The sequence below is a fragment of the Urocampus carinirostris genome, chromosome 12, assembly GCF_059441175.1.
Source record: "Urocampus carinirostris isolate Australia breed hairy pipefish chromosome 12, RoL_Ucar_1.0, whole genome shotgun sequence".
Taxonomy (NCBI): domain Eukaryota; kingdom Metazoa; phylum Chordata; class Actinopteri; order Syngnathiformes; family Syngnathidae; genus Urocampus; species Urocampus carinirostris.
The window spans coordinates 6518522-6536653 of record NC_142360.1 but is presented as its reverse complement, the minus strand read 5'-3'; the positions used below and the strand labels follow the sequence as shown (position 1 = coordinate 6536653).

Sequence of the window (18132 nt, the reverse complement as noted above, 5' to 3'; positions counted from 1 at the left end):
GCTAACGCGTGGTCCTCAATAATTGGCTAAACTGCAGCTCCTCGACAAATATCCTCTTTTGATTGGCCGATTGAAGTCCGATTTCCTACTCGACTTCCGGTACTGACAGCCAATCACATCGAGACATCTGTTTCCAACCGAAAGGCGAAGGCTCCACGATTCGGGACTGAGGGGCGTTTGGTGGCTGCTCCACAGCGTCTAGAAATATTAGAAATTTAAAAGAATTAATATTGTTATTTTTAGGGATAGTTTTGACTAAGTTTTTGTCTTCAAAATGACAGCATTGTCGCTTCTGTTTTTGGTTGTGTCGGCCGTTTGTGTCTGGGCCGAGTCTACTGTCTATTTCCGAGAGCAATTTGAAGACGGAGGTGAGCTTTTTTTCCCCTAATATTTTCCACCATATTTATAATTTTCCTGATTATAATATTTACTATGCATATAAATATATTTTTTTAGTCTTCTTTCCATGCTAACCACATCTTGTTGGTTGTATTGTATCGGTTCATTGAAATGTGAAGGCCAATAACTTATGACCAAATTAATATGCATGTATTTATTTATATTCCTCTTAAACTATTTTTAACACGTTACATTTTTTGTACTGAGATATTATGTACACTAAATTTGACAGCCCCCTCCCCCATGTACGGTAAAACCCAATTCGTTTCAAGTAGCGCATGCGCAGTACAGTTTTAACCGCGCTTCCGCAGTTTGTAAGGGTAATTCCTTGTTTTTGTGGTTAAAAAAAGTTTTACATTAATTTTAAATTGCATTAAATTGCTTTTAAGGAGTATGACTAAAAAGGGGAATCACACCGGGTTTTTTTTTAACATTTCGTAGTGGGCGGCCATTTTGCCACTTCAAAACATGGTGACGTCATTTAAGTCGAGTCAAAATGGCTGCCCCCGTAGATGGGGTAAAACAAGTGGATTTTGTTGTGCAATTTAAATTTCTTTTATCATCAAACTATCGTGTTAACATAATTACACTGCTTGTTATTATTGTTGTAATAAAATGTATTTTAATATGCTTACTAAAAAAAGGAATAAATTAAATGTTACATCACTTGAGTTAAAATCAACTTAAGGGATTTCAGAACTATCAAATATTGTACCAGTCTAAAAACTCAATTTTGGTTGTTATTTGTTTTCAATCTTAAAAGTAGAAAAAAATAAATGAAATACATCATAAAATTGTTCTAGGTGACTTCCACATTCAAAATGAGGATTGTCAATGCTCACCAAATGTTGGCGTAGACATTCCGTGTCACGTCGCATGTTCAACATCTGGGACTAGAAAAAATATAGCTGGAGAGAGCAGTTCAGTTGAGGTCTTTTATTAGTTACAAAAAAAAGAGTGCTCTCCGGACCAATTGTTCAGGAGCGCGTTCTTCCAAAAGGCATCAAAAAATGTTCCACCCTTATAGGAAAAAAGACGTGGATTTGCAAAATGGAACATGAAACTCTAACAAGCACTTCTGGGAACTCCCATTACAAGCCTCGCACCCTCTAGGCTGCGCATGTGCGTTATTGTGTATTGCCCAACCTTCTCATTGCAAAAGAAAATCTATCCAGGGCATAAAAACCAGGCGTCGAAATTGCTAAATGAATCCCCTAATATATTCAGCCAAAATTAGAGTGCATGCAGGTAAAAACAATGCAGGTTCCCGTTGTGTTTTTGAAACGCGCTATTTTGAAGTCAATAGCAACATGAGACTGAGTAAACAAAAGTGGGCCGTGAGCAGGAGAGAGGAGGGCAGGGTTTGGAGGCGGGAGGTAATGGAGGATGCACCTTGTACGTAACTTTTAGTAAGTTTCTGCCTTTGAGCAGTGTGTTAAACATGTTTCTTTTTGCCTGGTTGTACAACAACTGAAAAATGTTTCCCTTGTTTTATTGTCAAACGGCACAGGACTCTGACAACATTTACATGAAACATGTACTCTTTTTCTACATATTGTTTGTTTAAGGTTTATATAAGTATGTTTGAGGCTTGTTTAAGTAACCTGTATTGTTTTGTACTAAAAAATAAACATTTCATAAAATAATGTGCTCCAAAAAGATAAATGAAGTTAAGTTTAACTTTTGGAAGATGAGCTTCAAGATTTAGGCAACTTCCTCCTCCGTGGTAGAAAGTGGCTGAAAAAAAGCGATCCAACGAATTATTCAACCGTATCATCTTTCTTATTCCACTTTTATTTCAAAAGAATCGGCTCGCCTCCTTTTTACACTTTACACCAACCATCCTGAATATATGCACGACATATTAAACGATAAAAATGTCAAAGTTTTTGGCGCGCTGGAGATACAGTATAGAATGTTTACACGCTAACTAGGAAGAGGAAGCCGGATTTCTTCTTCGGGGTGGATGCTGGGTGAGCTCTCACAGTGCCACACGCCAGTAGCGGCGGAAAGACGCACTACAGTACTGTCCTGCACACAATACAAATTCTGATTTAAAGCAATATCGGGATATTTTTCGACATCCTGAAAAAATGTTCGCATCTACCGTTCTTCGTAACTCGAATGTTCCTAAGTCAGGGAGCGTCTGTATATAAAAAAAAATGAACATAGCACCCTCTCCCGGACCAAAGCGGTACTACATTGGGGCGGCAGTAGCTCAGGAGGTAAATTGGTCCTCTTGGGATCAAGAGGTGGCAGGTTCGATTCCCAACTTCTCATGTTATATTTCGAAGTGTCCTTGGGCAAGGCACTAAATCCCTAAGCCCCCGATAGGCAGGTGTTCGCCTTGCATGGCCGCGCTGCTATCGGTGTGTGAATGGGTAAGTGTGAAGCACATTGTAAAGCGCTTTGGGAGGTCTTAAAAAGCGCTATTTAAATGCAGACCATTTACAATTCCCAGCATCGCAAAATCGTCTGCACTCTAATTTGAATTGATTTAAATCACGTGGTACAACGAATCGCTGATCTCATGAGTTGCCAACGCATTTAATCATCGATTTAAATCGATTTTGTCGATGCGTTATTGCAGCACTAGTTCGTATTATGTAGCAAAAGATACTTTTAAAAAAAAGAACCTTGTGTAAAAATCGTTGTAAAAACAACATGTTTCTGAGCCGTGCACCTTTTTCAATGGCACATTCATTAATATGTGAAAACAAATAATTGACTAGCATTAACTCAGCAAAACGCTACTTGATTTGATCTCTGGTTTTGGACACGATTGATAAGGATTTGGTTGCACCGGTGCTTAGCCTTAAGGGGAACATAGATGACAAGGCCAAAGAACGGAACTCTATAAACAAGAGATGTGCGGTCCCTTCTTAAGGTTTCTTCATTTTCCTCATGTTGAGGTTTTTGAGTTTTCCCTTGCCCTCATGTAGGTTTTAGATCAGGGGATGGTGTAATAATAATCTGTGGTTTGCAATAATCTGTGGTCTGTGCAGTCCTTTGAGACCCTTAATGATTAAGGGCTATACAAATCAACATGACTTGACTTTTTTTAAAACTGCACACAGATGGATTTTGAAGGTTGGATAAGATAAGACCATAACTGGGAAAAAGTACCATGAAACATCGAATGAATACAGAAAGTATATACTTAATTCACACATGTGGTTAAGGATAAGGTGCATTTATAGCAACTAAATCAATAATGTGATTATGTGTTATGATTAAATCATAAAACCGATATAGCTTTAAAACACATGTGGTATTGACAACATACTCAGCGACACATTTTAATGATCTTACAGGATAGAGTATTAAAATGTAGATTATTTTTTGTAGATGCCTGGAAAAATCGTTGGGAGGAGTCCAAGCATAAGAGCGACTATGGCAATTTTGTCCTGACTGCAGGGAAGTTTTACGGTGATGCAGAGAAAGACAAAGGTGAGTGGAATGCATATTTTCTATTATTTTAAGTACAATATGTACAATTTATTTATTTATTGATTTAATAAAACAAGGGTGCAGTTACTGTAAAGCTTGTTTTAAAGGAAAAATAGGCTCACTTTTTATCATCTCCACAATAGCATAATTTCTATATATTTTGGGGTAATTTATTTAGTAATAATAAAAATGAAAAAACAACAACTGCAAACTGGTATAAATATGATGAATAACAATAATGCTAAAACTTGAATTAAAAATAAAGTAAAATAGTAAAAGTAACATGAATCAAGTTCACCCCTAGAAAATGAAATTCTAAAATGAATATATAAAATAATAAATTGATAGGGAAATGGATAAAATGACAAAAATGAAAGTCTCATCTCATCAGCTGCACCGCTTATCCTCAGTAGGGTCGCGGGGGTGCTGGAGCCCAGCAATCATCGGGCAGCGGGAAGGGGACACCCTGAATTGGTTGCCAGCCAATCGCAGGGCACACGGGGACAGACAACTCACTCGCTCAGTCACACCTAGGGACAATTTGGACCGGCCAATTCACCTAAAATGCATGTCTTTGGAATGTGGGAGGAAACCGGAGTGCCCGGAGGAAACCCACGCAAGCACGGGGAGAACATACAAACCCCGCACAGTAAGGTCGGGAGCTGGATTTGAACCCACGCAGGAGGTTCCCACGACCTCAGAACTGCCCCAAAAATGAAAGTAATTGATTTAAATTAGAAATAATCAAATAATAAAATGGATGAAGTAAATAAAATGAAAAAACAAGTTAATACAATTACAAATAAGTCATAAAATAAAAACATAATCGAATAACAAATAGAAAAATAAATGAAATGACAAAAATGGAAGTAAAGGATTTAAAAATTGAAAATCAAATGGTAATATAAATAAGATAAAATAATATAAATGAGAAGATAAGAGAAATTATGAAATAACTACAATTAAAATAACAAATGGGACAAACAGTAAAATAATAAATGATCAAATAATAAAATGGGATAAAATAAAGTAAAAAAGAAAAAGATGAAATCAATAATAATAAAACCATAAAATAAAGGGGAAAACCGCAAAAATAGAAAAATAAAAACAGAAATTATAAAAATAATGGAAAATAGAACAATAGGTACATTGATAAAATAACAAAAATGGAAGTAAAGTAAAAAGACAAATAATCAAATAATAAAGTATAAACGATGTAATAATGTAATAAATTAAATTAAGAATAATGGGAAAAATAATCTATGAATAAAAGTAATGAATATTAGCAAATAACAAAATATAACTGAAAACATTAAAACTAATAAAGTAAAAAATCTTATATCTAATAAATAAAATAAAAAAACTGTATTGTAATACTGTACTGCAATACAGGAAAAGTAAAACAACACTAAATGAACAGTTATAGAATAAAATAATTGTAATTAGAAGTAAAATAAAACAAATATAGAATATAAAATGTTTTCACATTCATCCCCAAAATATTGAATCAAATTCACGTTGACAAAAACCTGAAATTGTGACACTTTGTATACAATTCGGCAACAAACAGGTCTGCAGACGAGCCAGGACGCTCGCTTCTACGCGCTTTCTTCTCGGTTCGATGACTTCAGCAACAAAGGCAAAAGTTTGGTGGTCCAGTTCACCGTCAAGCACGAGCAGAGCATCGACTGCGGAGGCGGATACGTCAAAGTGTTCCCCTCCGACCTCAAGCAGGAGGACATGCACGGGGACTCGGTCTACAACATCATGTTTGGTGAGGCGGCGTGGTGGTCTTTCAAGCCCGATTGAAGTCTTTAGAGTTGCCGTTTTTGCACGCAGGACCCGATATTTGCGGGCCTGGCACCAAGAAAGTGCACGTGATCTTCAACTACAAGGGCAAGAACCATTTGGTCAACAAAGATATCAGGTGCAAAGTGAGTCATTGAGCAAGTGAAAACACTTCCTATTGCAGGGGTCTCCAACATGGTGCCCCCTACGGACAACTTAGGTGCTTGCGGACTAAACCAGCTCGCCAGTGCTGCATCATTTTACTTTATTGGTTAACTGAGTCTATTTAACTATATGTTTACCAATTCACGTGGTTATAACATAGTAACAGCATAGTAATAACTTGTTATTTTAGAAATCCAAATAAATTCCAGATCATGTGCTTTATGGACAAAAACAATCCAAGTATTGATTGTATTTAAGCAATTAGGAGAAAGAGAATCTATTCATGTATTAAACAAATGTATTTATTCCTCTTCTTATTGATTTATTTGACAGGAAACACAACCAACTAAATTCTAATTTATGGGTTTTATAAAGTAAATGTGCAAAAAAGATGAGGTTTTATTCTAGCCAGCTATCTGGCTACCTTTTTAACTATGAAGCAAGTTATCTAGCAAGCTTTTCAATTATTTTGCATGCTATATAGCTAACAGTTTAGCCTTTTGCTAGCTGTCAAGCTATATTGTGGATTTCAAGCTAGCTAGCTTTTGTTTAGCTTTCGATATGGCTATTTACTTGGCGTTTTACTTTTTTAGATAGCGATCTCGCCCCTTTTTAATTTTTTTTGTCAAGAACCAGAACAGGATCAGGACCCAATCGCGTGACGTTCTCACACAAGCCTTTATTTTACGGGAAATGGGGAGTCATGCACGTTAGGCAGCCGGTCTGGCGTGGAAAGACAGGAAGCCAGAGACTGACGAGATCGATTCCAATTGCCCGAGTAGATACCGGACAGATGGGGTTGATACCGCACAGGACGAGACAGACGAGATAGATAACGAATCAGGATATCGCATATAAACAGGAAAAACTAGACGGGAACAAAAAACTGGAGAAAATAACAACAGGACAAAAACAGATGGAAACAAAACTGGAACCCGAAATTAAACAGGACAAAAATAACCGGGAACAATACCGGACTGGTAATATCAACAGGAAAACAAGACCGAGTCAGAACTCACATCTTGTGGGGCAGAAGTTCATTTGACGGGCTGACAAAGGAAGCAAGAGCGCGCTGAGCTTAATATAGACAGAAAGCCAATCTCTCAACAGGCCGCAGCTGGCTCCACACGGGCGGGGCCAATGGGGCACCATGGCAACCGTGACACACACGGGCGCGGCCAATTGGGCGCCATGGCAACCATGACATTTTTACCTGTTTACTTTTGTAGCTAGGTATTTGGCTACTCCTTAAGCTATTTAGCAGGTTTTAGCGCTGTCTAGCTAACATTTTATCTTTTTTTTCGTATCAAGTTTTGGTTTTCTATCTAGCTATCTTGCTGTATTTTAGTTTTTACCTTTTTAGATAGCTATCTAGCTCTCCTTTATGCTTACCTCTTTAGCTAACTATCAAGCTACCCTTTTAGCTATTTCACAAACCTGCCAAAAATTAGCGGATAATTCACATTGTGGCATGTAATCAAAAAGGTCTAACCAAAAATCAAGTTTATAAGATGGTACATGAGTTTTAAGTTACTGTGAAGTATTTAAACACCACTAGAGGTCACTATATAATACACTTAACTGATTGAAAAATACTTTTTTTTACATACCCATAAAAAATAAACACAATGTTATAGTAAATTAATTGCTTTTAAATACCATGTACCTCATATTGGCTATTTTAAAAATTCCTACAAAAATGAGTGCCCTTTGCACTAATCAGTAATAGAAATAATCGAAAAAGTTTGGAGACCCCTGACATGTTGTGTGCTCTGGTGTCCAAACCATGGCTTAGTAGCCTGTTATGGCCATTAAACCCCTTTTCAGCGTCCCACAGAAGGCTGAACAAGTGTTTAATGGACTTTTTATTGCCTTTTTTCAAACACAGAAAATGTAAACATATTTATAAATGTATACTATATCTCTCTATTTCGTTCATGCTTATAACAAGGAACTTACTTCTATCCTATGGGACATGGGTTTTAGCGCACAAAAATGCGTGTATTCAAGGAATTTCAACTCCTTGCCCTGAAGAATTTCTCGTGCCGGCGTGATGAAGGGGCCTATCGTGGAAGAAGAGCCGGACCTAGCGAAGCGGCTAGCAGCGTTATAAGTCTTCGGTACCATCCGTAATCATGGTTAATGCGAACTCTCGACCAAATAAGATCATCGAGTGCTGGTGGAAAACATCGAAGAGCACAGGGAGCGCAGTTGCTGTGTTTTGCGGAAACGTGGCTCACGTTTTGCATTCCGGGCGCTAACGTGTAGCCACCCGGAGCTATCCGGCTTCAACGCCGCTATACAGAGACAAGAAAGCCGGGGGGAATCGGAGAGGAGGCGGACTTGCTAACACGAGGTGGTGTATCCCTGGATTTTCACAAAGAAAAGATTTCCATCTGCCGCAGGGATGTCGAAATTTTGGACTGGCGTGACGTCATCCACTCCGCTACAAGCACCCCTAGGGCATCATGTTAATCTGTTAATACACAACGGGGTAGACTGCTGGAAGTGTGAATTTCCCTACTGGGATGAATAAAGTATCTATCTAGTCAACTTTCTGCACTCTGTCAATGTTTAAATTGAATGAATGAATGAATGACCTTTATTGGCATCATACAAGTATAACACAATTGTAGGGATTATCTTTTTAGTGCAAATAAAACAAATCAAAAGGTTAGAAATGAGCAAAACAGCGCAGATAAGAACATTACTCTTTTTTTAAAGGGACAGTATTTTATATCCGTCCATGTGTAGTGCAACCAAAAATGAGTCAAAGGAAGACTACAAACTACGGAAAGTGAGCAAAAAGCACCCTTTTTATTTCATATTTTACCCAGCCTATCACAAAGACAAACAGAAGGGATTTTTTTGAGGATAAAAAAAATGAGGAAGAAGAAATTGAGGAGGCAAAAAAGGAAAATGGAATAAAAAGAAAAGTAGGGGAAAAGAAAACAAGGAAAAATGAGAAAGGAAAAAAAGGAAAAACAAAGAGGAATCAAAGAGAAAAAAGACAGAAACTTTTTGGAAAAACTTTCTGCCTTTTTTTTTATTTTATCTTTTTTCTTATTTTCATTTTTATTTTCCTTTTTTTTTCTTGGGTTTTCCTTTTTTTCCATTTTTCTCTTTTTAGTCCTTTTTTCGTCTTCTATTTATCTTCTTTTGGTCTCTTGCTTCCTTTTGGTCACTTGTCTCTGTAATTTGTCTTCTTCTGTTGTGCTTGTTGAACTCGTTTTTGGTGGTACGACAATACAGCGATATCTACTGGGAAAATAATATACAATGTCCCTTTAACTTTCAAATTAAGGCAGTGGCCTCAGACTGTCCGAATTTTAGACCCCTGTTTTACAAGGTTCTTTGACCACCCTAAAATCTTTCAAAATGCTTAGATAATCTTATGGTCAGCTCATAACTAACTAACTAAATAAATGAAACTAATAGATATAATACTTAAAAAATAACTTTTAGAATAAATATTTTATTTATCACTAAGACGTTAAAATATACAGAGACAATCTTGGTTTACTTTCTCATGCAAAGTACTTAGCTACATGACTTTTCTGACCATGGTGACTATGTCAATGTTGCCGCACAAGTTTCCATCTTTCGTCAATGTCAAATAATAGGAAAAAACCTTAAAGAGGGAGCAAAAAAAAAATCTTAACCCGCGCTATTAAAGGGTCTTCTGTACACTACTCGAAAGCCCCCTAGTGGTTGCAAATGAAAAAAGAGAAAAGTAAATCCGTACTTATGAAACTACATTAATCACGACATGTTTCTGTTTACAGGATGATGAATTTACCCATTTGTACACGTTGATCGTCAACCCCGACAACACGTACGAGGTAAAAATTGACAACAAGAAGGTGGAGTCCGGCAACCTGGAAGACGACTGGGATTTTCTGCCTCCCAAGAAGATCAAGGACCCCGAAGCCAAGAAACCGGAAGACTGGGACGACCGGGAAAAGATTCCCGACCCGGATGATACCAAACCGGAGGTGAGCGAAGAACTGGTACTCGAGCAAGCACCGGGAAGAATTTTAGTCAACGGGATGGTTTGTTTGACAGGACTGGGACAAGGCAGAGAACATTCCCGACCCCGATGCCAAGAAACCAGAAGACTGGGACGATGAGATGGATGGGGAGTGGGAGCCTCCTATGATCGCCAACCCAGAATACAAGGTAGGAGGGGAATTAAGGTGGAAACAATGGATCATGGGTAATACTATTATACCAAAAGCTCTTAGATTGGAATTATTTCCACCTAAAATGAACTGCACTCGTGCGGCTGCGACACGTTATCTCCGAGGCACTTTTATTGGGAGGCGTGCAGGTCCGCCCTGCTTAAAATGAACTGTTTTGGCTGCGATCTATTATTCCCAATCAAATATTGCCTTTTTCGTTTGTTCCACGTTAACTGAACTGCACTCGTGCAGCTGCGATCCATTAGCCCCAATCACATATTGCTGCAAGTGGGGGCCAATGGAGCAAATTTTCGTTAGGCGGTTCTGTCCACCAAAAATGTAACAACATTCATATGGCCACAATCCATTATCCCTTATCCCATATTACTGTGAGCGGGGGCTGGCCTACAATGAACTGTTTTGGCTGCAATTCATTATACCCAATCGACTATTGCTAAAAGTGCAAATTTGTGTCATACGTTTGCAGCCTATTCCCATTGTTTCCGTCTGAATTGAATAGCACATGTGCGCCCATGAACTATTATTCAAAGTCAACTATTGTTGAGATCGGGGGGCCTAGCAAGCTTATTCTTCTCATGTTTGGCGACTCTTTTTTTTTTTCATTCATTCAGCTTAAATTGAGCAGAACCTGAGAGACTGCAATTAATTATCACGGTCAACTATTGTTGAGAGAAGAGGCTGAAAAAGCACAATTTCTTGGGGTTATTTCAGGCCGTTTATGTGTTTCATTTTGGTCCGCTCAAAATAAACTGCACTGTTTTAGCTGTGAGCCATCATCCTTAGTCGACTATTGCTGAAAGCAAGGTCAGAGCAGGATTTTGTTTAATGGATGGCGGCTATTTTCTCCCCATTCTTTCCGCCTAAACTAAACAACACCTGTGCAACCGTGATCTATTATCCACTGTCGTTCATTGCTACGAGTGGGGGCAGGTAGAGCAAATGGGTAGCTGCTACTTTGCAGATTTTCGCATTTCGCAAGGTATTCTGGTCCTCGTTAACAGTGATAAATGAGGGATACCAGTAATATGATTTTGCCTGTTTAGTTTATTTTTCTAAATATAGGATACAGTTAAAAATGAGTTATCAATATCTCCCTCCAGAAGCAGGATTTTATCGCTAAAAGTAGGAAAAAACGTATCCTGCGATCCTAGTAGTTTTAGATTTAATAAAATTATATGACATTAAATTACATACAATCATTCGCAAATTATGATATCAAATAGATTATTGATTCGCCATATCACGTGATTTACGAGCCACTCAGTACATTAAATCAATGCAAATAAGTACACACAATTCAGTTGTGACGCAGATAGTTGTAGTAACACTTTAGTCCCGGCAGAGGACGCCAAGACCGTATTTATAAAAAAGGTTAGCTTGTACTTTTTCTTTTTTGTTTTTGTATCATTACAAACAAAATTGTCACGAAAGTTTCAACTTTGTAGTGTTAAAATTTTTCATCATGAAACAAAGTTACAAATTTCAAGGGAACAGAAAGTGCTGCCGGAGTACAAGAAAACAATCAGAACATGGGTAAATAAAAGAGAAATAATGATGATATGTTCAACTCTAAACAAAGGGCCAGAGTCTTAAGCATGATTCATATAATTTTCATGTTGGGAATTTCTATCATATTCAACATTTAAACCCCCAGAAATTGTTGAAAAAGTGGGTTTACATTTTCCATATTACATATTACACCAACAATTAAATGTATTGCCGTTTATATGATATGTCTAATATAGTATGATCTTTACACTACGTGGAAGGAAGAGTCTTCCATATTTGCAGGTTTATAGCATATATTTTGTGTTTTTTTGTCAAGTTAATGGACAAATACTTGGATTTTATATAGTCTTATAGTATAGAATGTTATGTTGTTTTGTGCCCTTTTTTCCCCATCCGTCAAACTTCAATACAAAAATTAGGAAATTTGTCTTTAAGAAATCCGATTCATCTATTATGAAAACAGTTGCAGCCCTAGAACAAACATGTAATCAATTCAAATGCTCTGGTGTCAACAAAAAAGATAAATGCATTTTGAAGTGGTAGATTGATCCTCGTGTCCTGTGTCCGTCAGGGCGAGTGGAAACCCAAAGAGATCAGCAACCCCGCCTACAAAGGAAAATGGGTCCACCCTGAGATCGACAACCCGGAGTACGCCGCCGATTCCGAGATCTACAAATACGACAGCATTGGTGTGATCGGCCTGGATTTGTGGCAGGTAAAGTTGTAAAATAAAACATTTCACCCAGTAAGAAAAACTGACTATGGCGCCAAGCCATTCGTCCATAAATATGTCACGGTTGACCATTGCCCTCACTTGGGCCTGCTCAATTGGCGCCAGCTGCTGCCCGTTGGCTGATAGGTTTCCCTCCTATTTAAACTCAGTGCTCTCATTCACTCCTTGTCAGTCCGTCAACGAACCTCTGCACTTGCAAGACTTGTATTTTGACTCCGTCCGGTATCCAGTATCCAGTATTGATCCCGTCTGTCCCGTCCTGGCCGGTATCTTGCTCCAGTATCCGGTATCAATCCCGTCCTGTCCAGTATGTTGCGCGTGTATCTGGTATTGATCCCATCTGTCCCGTCCTGTCCGGTATCTTGCTCTGGTATCCGGTATCGATCCCGTCTGTCCTGTCCTGTCCGGTATCTTGCTCCAGTATCCGATATATTGTCCCATCCTGTTCGGTATCTTGCTTGTGTACCCAGTTTTCGGTATCAATCCCGTCTGTCCTGTCCTGTCCGGTATACCAATTCACCTCCTACCATGATGAAATCTGATAACATGAAGTTTTGAATGTAAATAAAATATCCAAGGCCATGTATTGATAAAATAATCCAGCGTACGTAATAATGTCGATTGGAAGGAAATTCTCAAGTACAGAACATTACGCAAATTTCTCACATCTTTGGCTTTCTCACAAGTTTAGAAACTTCAATGACCCAACAATGTATCAGATATCTAAGACCACGCCCATAGAGGCATGATCTGGTCGAGCGTCCCCGGTCCATATAAATAGAGGAACTGATCAAGAGTTCGCTCTCTTGTCCACTGCCCCGAATGGCGGGTGCTTGATTTGGCCGTGCAGTCCTGCACTACTGCCATACGTTGTGACTAACAGGAACACGAGACCAAAGGACGGTTTCAAATTTAACACCATGTTTGCTGGTTCTTGGGAATGAGCGTTTTCTCTGTACAAGGGAATCTCCCCAAATTGACGAGCATTATAGCGGGAAACTTTATTTTTGTACTAGTAACTTTCAGCAGTTGAAAACTCCAATAATCTCTCCCCGCCAGCCCCCACTTCCTTTTGTTACCTATCTTTAATTCTCTGTGTTGATAAATTGTGTGTATTATTTCCATCGGCCTGGTCCATTTTTATTTCAGAAATCAAAGAATTCCAGTAATCACATAATTTAATTGTATCAGTGTAGGAAATTCTAGCACCCTTCAAAAAAAAAAGATTTATGGTAGCGCACCAGCAACACCTAGAGGCAAATTCGTTTACTGATTGCAGGAAAGAATATTTCTAATTCTAACTATTTTCCAAATTAAAGTTAGAAAAATCCGTACACATATCAAACTGGTAGCTTTTTTTTGTACCAAAAAATAGTAATCCTCATTGTGTTTGTGTGTCGTAGGTGAAATCAGGCACCATTTTTGACAACTTCCTCATCACCGATGACCCGAAACTCGCAGAGGAAGTCGGCGATGAAATGTGGGGCAAAACCAAGGTACGTTTGAGAGGATAAAGTCTTTTGTAGCGTCCCCGGCTGAATGATGGTCAAGCCTTTTAACTAATACCTCGCAGTGTTTTATTTAAACAAGTGTTACCGTCACATTCCCTATGTAGCAACGTAAAAGCAGTAGCGTGTTGCACAGTCAGCATTTGTGTGGATGAAACACTGTGAGGCATCAATAAAAGGGCCGGACCATCATTCAGCCAGGGACCCTACAGTAAAAGTTTGTGCCCTTATCAGCCAGGTTCTCATCTCATGACACTCTTTTGTCCCTTATTAGCGGAGCTACTTTTTCCCGACGTGAAGTATGCTAAACCTTGTTTGTCTGGTTGACGGACCCTTCTAACTGCTGTTATTGACCCTTTGCACACCATGACGGGTGGCAGTAAACCCTAGTAAACAGTGGACGAGGCCAGTAAACGGTAGACGACAACAACAACAACAAAAGCAGCTATACTATTTAACCCCACTGGCAATGACTACTCAAACGAATATTGTGCCACTATCTGATGAGGTGGCTCACCTTGTTGGAAAGCACAAAGGGCGCTTTTTAGAGAAACTGAGCATAGCATTAGCAACCTAAACAGTCTTCCTCCGGACATATTCACCCATCTAACTGAACCCTCCAGTCTCCCTGACTTCAGTCCACACCATCTGCTCCACTATTCTGTAAATGGAGTATCCCCATACATCTGTGCTGATCTAAAAGCTTATAAAAGTCTGAATGCTTACCAGTTCTTGGTAGCCGGTACGCTGTGCGTGGTTTTGACGACAAATCCACTGAGTGAAATGTTCTCCTCGCCTAAACGTTAGTAAAGCGACTTTGGATGTGAATATTTGGGGAATGTGATAGAACAGTAAAACACGAGGCATTTGCATCTTGTATGGAAATCACTTTTGAGCATGTTGAAATTATTTACTTTGGCAAAATGACGCTTTATCTTCTGAACGTTTGTTTCCCATTTTATCTGTTGATAATGGTTCATTTCGGCATAATGGTAGAGCACATAAGTAGAGTCAATACATGTGATATTCAGAAAATTATTGTTTTGAATCCCTGGGTAATTGGAATAAAAACAGCTCGTTTACATAGTAAGAGATGGCAACATTAAGTTACTAACGTAGCTAGCTGGCACTAGCTAACTAATTATTTTGAGTGTCTTTGACGTGACTCCCACCTACTTAATATTACATCAAACGCACAATGCAAAAAATGTTCGCTGAAAATCCTGCCTCAGCACAACACCAGTCCCTCCGTTTGACTGCAAAAGACACTGCTGTCTTCATCAAAAGGGATTATTTTCCTAATTGGGGGGAGAAGCCTGCCCACCGCACAGTAATAAATCACCATTGTAAAAAGTGGTGGTTATATTAGTCTCTCGTGGTTATTGGTATTTGTTTAACTCACCTGCCATGCACTCGCTCTTGTGCTTCTTGACGTCCGTTATGGCTCTCATTCTGCCAGAGAAGGCTACGTGACGTCATATGCAAATGGTCAATAGACTTGATGATGCTTTTAGCGAGAGGCCTTCAAAATCAAAGCATAGCCATCAAAATAAAAGGATATTTCATGTCTGCTCTTAATAAGTGGTTTTAAGGAATACAACATGTTTATATTTTAGAATACTGTTAAATGTACTTTCCAAAATGTCCGCTACATCTATCTCCAATCATTCGGTACATTTACATGCAGGCAATAATCCGATTGGAAACGGAATATTGCCAGTATCGCCCCCTATCTGATTATTGCCAGCAGCTGGTACAAAATGCTGCAGCGAGTCTTTTAACTAAGACTAGAAAGTTGGGTCACATTTCCCCGATTTAAGCTAACCTGCATTGGCTCCCTGTTCGATGTGATTTTATGGTTCTGTTGGTATTACCTCATGTGTGGTCCCTTCTCAAGGTTTCTTCATTTTCCTCATGCTGAGGTTTTTGTTTTTCCTTCCCCTCATGTAGGTTTTAGATCAGGGGATGGTGTAATAATAGTCAGTGGTTTGCAATAAGCTGTAGTCTGTGCAGCCCTTTGAGACTCCTTGCATCATAATAAGCATGACCTGCATGTAAAGATAGCCATTGTCTTCTTCTCCAATATTAAACCTCTGTTTTTATTTTCCCAAACAGGACGCTGAGAAGAAGATGAAGGAAAGCCAAGACGAGGAGGAGCGTAAAATTCGCGAGGAAGAAGACAAGCAGAGGAAAGACGACGCGAAGGAGAACGACGAAGAGGAAGAAAAGGATGAGGAGGAAGGAGAGGAGGAGGAAGGAGAGGATGAGGAGGAGGAGGAAGAAGAAGAAGAGGAGGAGGAGGAGGACACAGAGTCCCCCACGAAGGATGAATTATAAAAGTCAGACTGCCAAACCACAGAAGACTCGCCAGTGGGAGGAGTTTTGTTTGTTTACAAAAACCGGAGGGTTTAAATTCTCGCCATCCAACCACGATAACTGTGATGATGTGATCAGAAGCGAAGAGTGAATGTCTACTAGGAAACCACATTTTTGTTTTATACTATACATATTTCATTTGCAATTGGTAGGAAAGGTCTGAACATTTTGTAAAAACGGTTTGTGTTACCTCGTGTTTTTGTTTGTTCGTCTCGTCACGCTGTCTTTTCGATTTGTCAATCCTGAATTTCAAGGGCCTACGTCAAGAGCCTTTCGGCTGGTCGCAAGTAGTGTGTTTAAAAATAAAAATCCCTTGCGTACGTTTGCACTGTACAAATAAGTTCCACCTACGTGTCTAGTTTCTGAATAGTTGTCCGAAGCACTCTAGTATTGTTTTCATTACTTTTTTTTTTATGTTTACAGTCAACCGCCACCTTACGAGTGTCTACTTTGCGCTGATCCTTTTTGTAAAAATAAGACAATATTTTGTACTGACACTGCTGGTAATTGAAATAAGGGATTTGTCGTTTTGAGTGCAAAAGACAACAAATGTGTTCTGTCCAATAAAAGCCACCACGGGAAAAGTCCAGTCATGTTTATTTGCATAGGCCTTAATCACAAGGAGTCTCAAAGGGCTGCACAGACTATTGCAAACCACTGATTATTATTACACAATCCCCGGATCTAAAACCTACAGGAGGGCGAGGCAAAACTCAAAAACCTCAACATGAGGAAAATGAAGAAACCTTGAGAGGAGACCGCATATGAGGTAATCCCCCTTCAGAGATAACCAGGCTGCAACGGATGTTGCATGTCATGATTACTCATTAATTTCACCTGTGCCCGCTCATTTGGCGCCAGCCGCTGCGATCTATCTGATTGGCTCCCTGTCCGTATTTAAACCCTGTCCTGTCACTCTCCTGTTGTCAGACCGTCTGCGAACCTCTGTTGATACAAGTCAAGCCTTTTTGACCCTGACTCTCGTCTGTCCCGTTTTTGCTCCTGTTTTCATCACCTGTCCGTTCCTGATCTCCCCTTTTGTCTCCGGCTACGACCAGTTTTTGATCCTGACTACGTTTTTGCTTTCTTGTCCTGGCCATCGACCGTTTTTTCCCGTCCCTGACACCGCCATCTCCCGCTACGGAAGATCTACTTCCGTATACGGATCACGATCCGATTGCGAGAGCAACTTGTTTCCTGCGTCTAGTGAGCACTGGATCGCAGGCGCTGCCCTTCCTCTCTCTATCTCAATAAACTTGTGAGAAACGTAATGCGATTGGGTCTACCCTTTGTTCTGGACGTGACATTGCAATAACCATTAATACACAGATATCGTCAACAGGAAATATAGGTTATTCATATGCTATAGATGTGTGTTTTAAGCCTAGATTGAAACAATTCCACTAAGGTTGCAGATCGAATCTCAGGGAGCAGAGTATTCCACGACACCGGGGCCCGAATGGAGAACGCTCTCAAACCTGCGGATTTCTTCTTGGCTCTTGGGATCACTAGTACACCAGCATTTTCACAGCGAAGGCTCCGGACCGGAAAAACAATGATTTTGTTGTGTATTCATTTTTTTCTGGCGAAACTGACAAAGTGCTTGTTTTTGTTTCGGCCAAAAGAAGAAATGACACCGAAAAAAGGTATTCTGAAAGTACGGAGTTGTAATGTTATGTTAATAAGTTTAAAGTTTAGTGTCACGACCAGAACGGAATCAAGACCCAATTGCGTAACGTTAACCACCAGTTTTATTGAAAGAGGAAGGGCTGTGCCCACGATCCGGTCCTCGCTGGACGCGGGAAGCAAGTCGCTCTCGCAATCGGATTGTGATCCGAATAAGGAAGTGGATCTTCCATAGGGGGCGATGGCGGTGTCAGGGACGGAAAAACAGGTTGATAGCCAGGACAGGAAAGCAAAATATGTGGTCGGGGTCAGAAACGGATCGCAAGCCTGGATGGGTGAGCAGACGTGGTTGGGATCAAAAATGGGTCATAAGCCG

The 18132-nt window shown here is 39.5% G+C and overlaps 1 protein-coding gene across 1 annotated transcript; it reads left to right on the top strand.

The window, feature by feature from the left end:
• Positions 1 to 118: 118 nt before the first annotated feature.
• Positions 119 to 16714, top strand: LOC148354753 (calreticulin-like). Its single transcript, XM_088350526.1, has 9 exons — positions 119 to 368; positions 3748 to 3849; positions 5420 to 5623; positions 5689 to 5783; positions 9588 to 9797; positions 9868 to 9981; positions 12085 to 12228; positions 13650 to 13742; positions 15870 to 16714. Exons 1-9 carry the CDS (start codon positions 275 to 277, stop codon positions 16089 to 16091), a joined length of 1278 nt encoding a protein of 425 aa, XP_088206652.1. The 5' UTR covers positions 119 to 274; the 3' UTR covers positions 16092 to 16714.
• The last annotated feature ends 1418 nt before the right edge of the window (positions 16715 to 18132 follow it).